At 43.1% G+C, this 9,233-nt stretch overlaps 1 protein-coding gene across 5 annotated transcripts in view; it reads left to right on the top strand.

The window, feature by feature from the left end:
• RUNX1 (runt related transcription factor 1) overlaps window positions 1-8,829 on the top strand; it is a 245,448-nt gene extending 236,619 nt beyond the window's left edge. For all 5 annotated transcript variants that reach the window (XM_011365656.2, XM_011365654.2, XM_023533867.1 and 2 more), the window contains one exon: window positions 5,591-8,829. In XM_011365656.2, coding sequence (XP_011363958.1) covers window positions 5,591-5,778 — 188 coding nt within the window. In that variant the 3' untranslated portion in view covers window positions 5,779-8,829. The remainder of the gene's footprint in view (window positions 1-5,590) is intronic.
• The last annotated feature ends 404 nt before the right edge of the window (window positions 8,830-9,233 follow it).

Here is a 9,233-nt window from a genome sequence, read left to right on the forward strand (position 1 = left end):
TTTACCATATTCTCTTTTTGCTTGCATGGATTCTGAAGAGAAGTCCGAAATAATTCTTATCCTTGTTACTCTCCAGATAACGGCCCATCCTTTCCCTCCGTCTTCTGGCTTCTTTCAAGATTTTTTTTGAGTTTTCTGCAGTTTCAACACAATATGCCTAAATGTAGATTATTTAGTATTTGGTTTGCTTGAGGTTCTATGAGCTTCCTGGATCTATGGTTTGGTGTCTGTCATTAATTTTGGAAAATTCTTGGCCAAAAGTACTTCAAATATTTCTTCCATTGTTTTCTCTTCCTTTTTCTTCTGGTATTTCTATTACGGATACGTTATTCCTTTTGAAATTGTCCCAAAGTTCGTGGACACACTTTTTTTTTCTCTTTTAACTTTTATTTTGGTAAGTTTCTATTGACTTTTTTTTTTTTTTTTTTTTACAAAACAATGCTCACATTTTACTTACATAGGTAGCACCTAAATCTGTTGACATATTTTCAAGCTCATTTATTCTTTCCTCAGCCATGTCCAGTCTCTTGATGAACCTACTTCGGTCTTTCCATTCTAGAATTCCTTTTCAATACAGGGTTCCCATCTCTTTACATATATTACCCATCTCTTCTTGCATTGTCATCTTTTTTCTAATAGAGCCCTTACTAAGCATAGTTAAATTTCCTGTCTGGTAATTCCAAAATCTATGTCATAACTGAGTCTGGTTCTTATGCTTGTTTTGTCTCTTCTCACTGTTTTGGCTTGCTTTTTGGCATGCCTTGTTATTTCTGATCTGAAAGCTAGACATGATATATCAGGTAATAGGAATTGAGGTGAACAGGGCTTTGGTGTGAAATTTTATGTTCATCTAGCTAGGAGTTGGGCTATCTAATGTTTGCTGTGGATGCAGGTGCCAGAGGCTATAAATTCCTCTAATGTCCTTGTTTTTTTCTCCCTTGTCTTTGGGCTTCTCTAAAAACACTTAGCTGTAACCCACTGTTATTTTACTGGATCCCATGAGAACCTGAAGGAGTTTATGAATGAAAAACCCATGGAAGTATCCCCACCCCGCCCCTGCCCTGCCCCGCCCATACGCACATAAGACTAGCTCTCAGGAGTTTCTTACTCTCACACTAGGCTATACTCAGCCTCCAACAATTTGTCAAAATTACCATTTAATTATTCCCACCTGTTTGTGGCTTTAGCAGCTTCTGTTCCCAGTAAGCAGATCTCAATATCATGTTCTGTATTCACCTGCCTCTCAAGATTTCAGAGTGGCAGTTTACCCTCTGACCTCAATTCTCTAATAGATCCAAGGAAAGTCATGCATTATCAGTTTATTTAGCTTTTTCTTATTGGGAGTGACGACTCCCAAGCTCTTTACATTTCAGAGCTGAAACAGGAAATAGCAGAACATTTGACATGAATTATTTGATAGGGTCAATTTTTAACTCTGTAGACTCTTTGATATTGCTGCATCAAAAGTTAAAGCACTCTACTTATTTCTTGAATGATATATGCCATAGATAACTCTGAGCTCACCACTAGCCTCCACCCTACCTTATCCCTAACTTCCTCCCTTTTTAGACCTCACTTCAAAGGAAGGGAGTGGAGCCCAAGATGTAGAGAGGGGGGTCTTTTACCTGTTATTTGATCATCAAAAAGCTGAAAATATCCATCACAAAATGGCCTCGAAAAGTGGCTGCATCAAAACTTTATGTGCCCTGGTAATAAACAAGATGCAGAAAGGCTCAAATTTAAATTTTCTAACCCAGTAGTTGTTGGTTTTTTTAAAAAAATGGAAACATAAACTGGTTGAGATTGAATCCTTGCCTTCTCCATCCTTACTTCAAATCTCCAATTTTCTTGGCCCTTTATCATTTAATCTCCTGAATCTGGTTTCTTCCCAGTACTGACAACTCCGTCAAGTTCTTTGTCACTGAACAGCATAGTATCACCTGAACCTCATCCTAGAGCAGGGGTATGTGGCCTTACCAGTAAATATCGGTTAAGTCCCTTTGTTGCACAGATTACTTTTCCTTTTTAGTAATATAATCATAAAAGAAAAATTAGACTTATTGAGCATTTACTATGGCCCAAAACTGTGATATTTGCTTCATACATAGCTTACCTCACTTATTCCTATTACCTTTTGAAGTAAGAAAATTATGTATCAGAGGAAATAAGTGACTTTCCCAAGGTCATATAGCTATAGTAAAGGCAAGATGCAAACTGAAATCTTTCTATGACTTAAATTAGGTGCTTTCTCTAGTCTGCTCCTCTCAGAGGCAGAACATTAGTGTGTAATGAACACCACTAGGGTTCTTTTCTCTAACATGGGAAAAGCTATTTGTAAGTCCAAATTAAGCAGACGATCCAGCAGTTTGCCTGGATACAGCCTGTAGGTCCCCCACTAGCTACAGCTCCCTGAAGGCAACGGCTAGAATGCATATACTACTGAGTCCCTAAACAGGGGCCCTAAAGCAAAAATGTTTATTAGAAACATGAATGAATGAGGAATAACTTCGTGAGCGAAGGAAGGGAGGGAGGGAGGGAAGGAAGGAAGGAAGGAAGGAAGGAAGGAAGGAAGGAAGGAAGGAAGGAAGCAAGCAAGCAAGCAAGCAACTCTCAGCATGATGAAGCAACTCTCAGCATGATGAAAGAACACAATAGGAAGAAGCCTTTCCAAGCATCATGCAGTCCTAGGATCATCACTAATATGAGACTATAACTCCAGTCAGGCAGGGACTATATTGGTCTTAATTCATCAGGCTGTTACCAGCTAAATTAGCGCATGCCCGACACATAGTCAATTTTCAATCACTTTTTGTTCTTTTTGATGGATGGACTTACAGGAGGCAATCTCTTCAAGAACAAGCAGCCCTGCTCTCTGGAGAATGACTGACAGTGGTTCTCCTCCTCAGTCTGTAGCCTCTTCTCTGGATAGCCCCATCTTATCCCTGCCTAACTCCTCTTCCCAGAATACACATACTACAAGCGCCATGCTCCACCCCACACTTCTACCTGATTTCTTCCCTTACTCTGTTTACCATACAAGTTAAGCAGAGAAATACTGCACGGCAACTACATGAATTAGAATCCTGGTCTGTGACCCCTGAAAGGGGCCTAGAAGCCATCTCCTGCCAGAGATGAGAATAAGAAAGTGTGAGCAAGAATCCAAGGTCCCCACACAGACACTTCTCCCGTCCAGTGCTCAGGGCGGCCCACGGCACTGCCATTTCTACACTTACCTTCATGCTTTCGCACTGGCCCCATCGGAGCAAGAATGGTAACTGCATAATGAACTTGGCATACACCCTTAGTTTTTTGTTTTATTTTTGGTTTTTGTTTTTATTAATAATACACATGGAAGAAGAGAATGCTTAAAATCCCAACATGAGAAGCTCGCCATCACCACCTTCTGGCCCGCCACGGGCAATGAACCCGAGTGTGTTCACTGTGGTCACAGGAATGAAACGGATCACAGATGGGAAGGGGGGGCTTTGGGTTTTTCACGCCATCCCCCCTTTAACACTGGAATGCTAAGTTATGGTGTCAGGTAAGAAGATGTTACATCTAAAACCCGTGTTAAAAAAAATCATAGAACTTGGACTTTAATCATAAAGATCTTTTTGCCAAAGCATATTTTTAAAAGGCTGTGAAACATTATGCAACGTTTGCATGGCTTAATTATGAGTTTAGAAAAGCCTAGCACGACTTTTTCACTGCAGTAAAACATGACGGAGCATGAATCATGGCATAATACTTTATGCTTACTGTGGTTTTAGACATGGGGTTAGGGGTGCTGGGCTGTCTACACAACAAGGCATGAATTACTGTACCGCAATTCACAGCCCAAAGGGCTTTATGACAATTATAAAACCTTTTGTTTGCTTTTTAAATGATTAAAATATCCGAGTACTAGATATTCACTTAACAAACGTGCGTATCTAGGACACATACACGTCTTATAGAAAACATCTGCGTACGCAATTTTTTTCACTTGGAGCAAAATGCTTGGAGTAATGTGGGAATCTTGAACACTCTACCATTACTATTTGCTTTTAATTACTGGCAACACTGTAAGCTGCGAGATTATGCAAAACCTCTGACTGCAGCTCAACATTTATCTTCCACTGAGTTTAAAATGGACTAGCTCTCTCGTTCCTTGCCATCTCCTCAAATTCTCTAAATCAGCATCAAATGAAGACCTTACTTTAATATCCGATTTCAAAGATTCGAAGTTAAAATACTTGCCCAGGTTTTTCAAACTTAAATACTCAGTTTAAGTTTAAAGAAAAGAAAGAAATTCATCAGCACGGGGAAAAGGGGTAGGGGGCCGTCAGAGGATCAAGAAGGAAGACTTGGGTCTCCAAATGCCTAATCCATTATCCACTATGACAATTTCAAAGAGATAAGCAAAAAAGGCAAACTTTAAATGCTGGACACGGCATGACCTTCGTGGAGCAGACAGGAATATTTTACCACCAGCAGGAATAACTAACTCATTTTTTATGTCATGGTACACACAAAACTTACACCCGGTATTTTCCTAAGGAACTTTGTTCTTTCTAGATTTACACTCAGTATCATGAGCCCTGGCTGTGAAGACTCTTAGGAGTTAGCATAGTTTGCTGCCACCTTTGTCCACAAAGAAGGTGGGGCACAAAGAGAAAATATTCAATCCTAAAGAAAACCCGTAAAGAAATCTTGTGGTGGGACAGAGTTCAATTTAAATTTCCTTACATATTTTGCCTAAAAATAGAGGTTTTCCTCATCCTTTTCATCTGTAACAGCATGATGCTTTTGAAAACTAAGACTCCTGTGAATTCTGGAGTCAAATTTACAAAATCTTTTCTACCTCAATCTTCTGAAGTCAGACTTGTCTCTTCTTTATCCGGGCCTCTTTCAATGGCAACCTATAAAATACTTGCTCGACATTCTGCCCCTGACAAGTTGCACACCTGAGGTCTTGAGAAGATGGAGGGCACTTCTCTTAGTCTGGGGTGACACAGCCAGTTCACTACTGCTGGGTTTGCGAACCAGTCACCAGGCCTCCTTCCTAGTTTCTCACCCAAACTTTCTTTTCTATTATCCCTGGGGAGAGAATTTTCACCTAGTAGAAAACATTTAATAGCCCATGAAACATTTTTGCCAAAGGTACAAAAAAAACCAAAACTCTCTTCTTTTTTTCTGAGTACAGAGAGACAGGTGATCACCTGAGTTTATAAAATGTTCCTGACGGCGATAACCGTAATTATTGGTAAAGCTGAGCTTCTCTGGGCAGTCAGCACGGGCTGTGGTTCAACAGTCCCAACATAACACTTCTACCTGGAAAGCATAATCAACTCCTCTCGTCATTGTTTGCATAATTAATAAAATCTTTGGAAGGAACAGTTATCGGAGGAAAATCTCCAAAAATCTAAGTATATTTCAGTATCTTTTGGGGGGAAATCATCAAACGAAAGCAAATGCCTGGACTTGAGCAGGCTCATTAGACACTGGTAAATGGACCGCAGATAGGTGACTAGTTCCTTATACAAGACTTGTTTAACTTTTTTAAAATCCCCCCTCCCCGCGTATAACTGACTTGCCCGATTCTCTGCAGACACGAGGCAGATCCAGCCATCCCCACCGTGGTCCTATGATCAGTCCTACCAGTATCTGGGATCGATCGCCTCTCCCTCCGTGCACCCAGCAACGCCCATCTCGCCTGGACGGGCCAGCGGCATGACCACCCTCTCTGCAGAGCTTTCCAGTCGACTCTCAAGTAAGCCGCTTGGAAATGCACTCTGAGATCGAGCTAGAGTGGAAGGTTCGAGAGATTAGTGAAGGGGTTGGCAGTGATTTTTAAGTGGATAAAACATGGTCTAAAGACAAGGTCGTCTATCTCTATGTCCCACCCAGGCACTGATTTTCCATAATGCCCAGAGGCAGAGGTCATGGATACAGAGGCAGAAATGGCTTGGAGAAGTGGACTCGGTGGGCATTTGGGGGTTGCTCACCTTTGACAAGCAAAGGTGGCAGCTAAATGCTTAATAATCTAAAAGGCCAAAGAAGTCAGCTTCTAGAACTCGGGACTGGTCCATCTGGTGGTGGCACGCTTTCACAGGTCACGTGAACAAGCACACTGGGGTACCTGTGGAATGGGAAGCAAATACACCCCAAATAAGACATTTCCCATTAAAGAGCTGCTCATACCAGGCTAGAGGAGCAGAGCAAAGCTCAGGTGTCGAGGTTAGCATAACTGTCGTTAATAAGAGCTCGTTAAATATTAGTCATTTAACCCATGAGACCTCTGGGCCTGGCACTCGCCTTCCCTTGTGGGCAAGGAAACTGGAATTACAGAGAAAAATTCCTTTGTTGAAAGCAAAAGAAACTCCCCGTTTGGGGCTCTGAGATTGCAGTTGGTCCAAAGTGAAAACAGTTCAGAGCCCTTCGCATTACGGAGCCTGTAGACACACTGCATGTGTGTTAGGGGCAGGGCAGCTGCTTTTGCTGTTCCGCTACTGGAATCAGATTATAGCAGATTAGGGGGCAGGCAAAGGGGCAAAGGGGCAAAGGGGACACGTCTAGCATTTTAAATGTTGTGTTATCCAGACGATTGTGATTACTTGAGATTCCACTAAATGCTTTAGCTTCTTCTCACAGCTTCTCAACAGTAGCACCGTTGGCACTGGAGGCCAGGTAGTTCTTTGTGGTGGGAGCTGTCCTGTGCATTGTAAGACAATTAGTAGCGTCTCTGGCTTCTAGATGCCAGTAGCACCCCGCCGCCCACCCCCCATCGTCTGACAACCAAAAACTGTCTCTAGACATTGTCAAATGTCCCGGGGCCCAAAACTGCCCCCAGGTTGAGAACCACTGCCTTCAAGTGTTCTTAGACATAGCAGTCAAATAGGAAAGCCAACTTAGTTATCAGTTTTCGTGTTATTTTCGGCCATTAATGCCAACATTTTCATGGCACCTGTTGGGCTACAGAATTGAGGAAGTAGCACAGGGATTATGACGTTTGTTCAGCTTGTTGTTTTAGAAGTTCTGTTCCCCCGGGACCAGTTTGATTCCCAAAGCTTTTACTAATTCTTCTCAGGGGCACTGCTCTGCGGTCTACATCTGACACAATCACTGTTTTCTCTGGAAATGCCCTGTTGTGGGTCTGTCCCTTGGAATTCATCACGTCAGTCTTCTGACTTGGTCAGCACCCAAGACCGACACCTTATAATCTGAGAACCCTAGGGGTCAGCTGCTCCGACTGACCAGTATTCGAATGTACGGGTGACTCTTTTTTAAAGGAATGAGTAACACGTGCACTCCCAAATCCCACGTCACAGTTACACTTCCGAATAACTTAGACTTCAGTTACCCAAGGAGTAAGAAAGGACGTTTTATGGCATGAGGCTGTGAAACAGATAGAAAGCGGGTCCCGTCTGAGCACCCAAGAACGATCCTCCGCAGTCCTGGAGGGAGGACCAGAGACAATTCCAGATGAGCTTTCACCGGTGCCCTTCAGCTCAGCGCGTCTCGCTCTGAGAAATCGAGCCTGAAGCATGGGCCTGCAAAGTGTGCTCCTATGCTATTTGCTTGTGGGCAAGAGGGCGTCCGGGTACATAAAAGTGGCTGCCTGGCCACCAGCTCTGAGAATCCAACAGTTCTGTGACTGCTTTTCCCTTTCACACCCCTGCCCCCTGCCCCCGGCCCCGGCCCGTGCTCTGCCTGTCTCCCAGGCCCCAGCCCCACCTGCGCTTCCTTCTGCAAGGGGGCCTTGCACTCTGTCTGCCTCTCTCTTTCCTTTGCAGACAAACTCCACACCTTGTCTGAAAAGAGATGTCATCTAGAGGTTTTCTTTTCTTTTTTCTTTTTAAAAAAATTAATGTTTAGCTGCCAACCTGGGCGACAGACAGCGCGCATTATTCTGAGTCATGCAAAAGATCCTTTTAAGGCAGCCATTATCTGCTCGGCTGTTTAATCCTTCGGGGGCAGTGGGAGGGGCCCGGAGTGGGGCCGCTTTCATCCGTGTCAAACTGCAGAATGAAGACCTGAGCTGTCACGGCAAATATTTAGCCCCATCGGTGGGGAAACATTTCCAACTAAAATACCTGAACCTCCTAATCCCCAGATTTCCTACTCTTTAAAAGCCCTTTATGCACATCAGGGGTCTGCACCTCCGCCCACACTGGTATTGAATAAGGGGCACCAGGCCAGCCGAAAGGACAAATGAACTACGTAGGGCCAGGTGGGTGGATTGTGCGTAACTGGTGAGGCTTGGTGGGAGGTATCAGACTGGACATACAGATGAAAACAAATATTTGAATAGGTGATTTGAATCTAAGCACATCTAAAGGGCCAAAGTTGTTTTATTATCAAAATGTGTATAAAAGGATAATTTGACCAAATGAATGGTCGTTTGTAGTATGACACTGATACTGTGTAGACAGGAGAAGAATCACGGGCAATATTTAAGATCTTTCAGATATTATGCCCACAAGTGAAACGACTATTTTTTTTACCCCTGACAGCTGAGACCATAACATCATTCCATTATTTATGTCCGTGACGAACCATGGACTCACGATTCCGGTAACTTGGTACCATCACCAGGTTACACGTAGTAGTTGGAACAGACTGACAGAACATGTCCAGACATTGCTGTGAAACAGGGTGACCTTTCATTCATTTTCCAGTGGATTCACCTTTTTATGTCAGGGCAAATGAAGCAAGAGGAATAATGGGCGGAGTCATTTATTTGTGTCCAGAGTATTGCATCAGATGAAAACAAATTGATTGTATTTGCCTAATGCTTTTCCTCCTACCTCGGCTTCTCCCTAGACTATATAAATCTTACTGGAAAAATAGAGTAAAGCTTCCTGTTAACTCTCAAACATGTCACAGCTCTCCATGTGAGCAAAAACAAGTGACACAGGGCTTGCTCATAGATGGCCCCGGTGAACGGGCAGGGACAAACCCTGTGGAATGAGGTGCGGTCTGGCTTCAGCACAAACCAGAGAGTGGCCATGGAGGGGCAGCCCTAGAAGCACTGTCAGTTTACAACTTTTTTCCTGCCCACATGTCTGACTCGCTCTGAAAAGATTAACAGGACTGTTTGTTTGAAAGTCAGACTCCTGGTTTCCTCATTAGTGGAGAGATTTGCTGCAGACTTCAGTTGTTTCTATAAACTTTAATTACCTCTCTTATGAGGAGTATATCCCCTCATCACATTCACCTCAAATTTACAGAAGAGGTCATTTTTTTAAAAT

The sequence above is a fragment of the Pteropus vampyrus genome, unplaced genomic scaffold, assembly GCF_000151845.1.
Source record: "Pteropus vampyrus isolate Shadow unplaced genomic scaffold, Pvam_2.0 Scaffold114, whole genome shotgun sequence".
NCBI classification, from domain to species: Eukaryota; Metazoa; Chordata; class Mammalia; order Chiroptera; family Pteropodidae; genus Pteropus; species Pteropus vampyrus.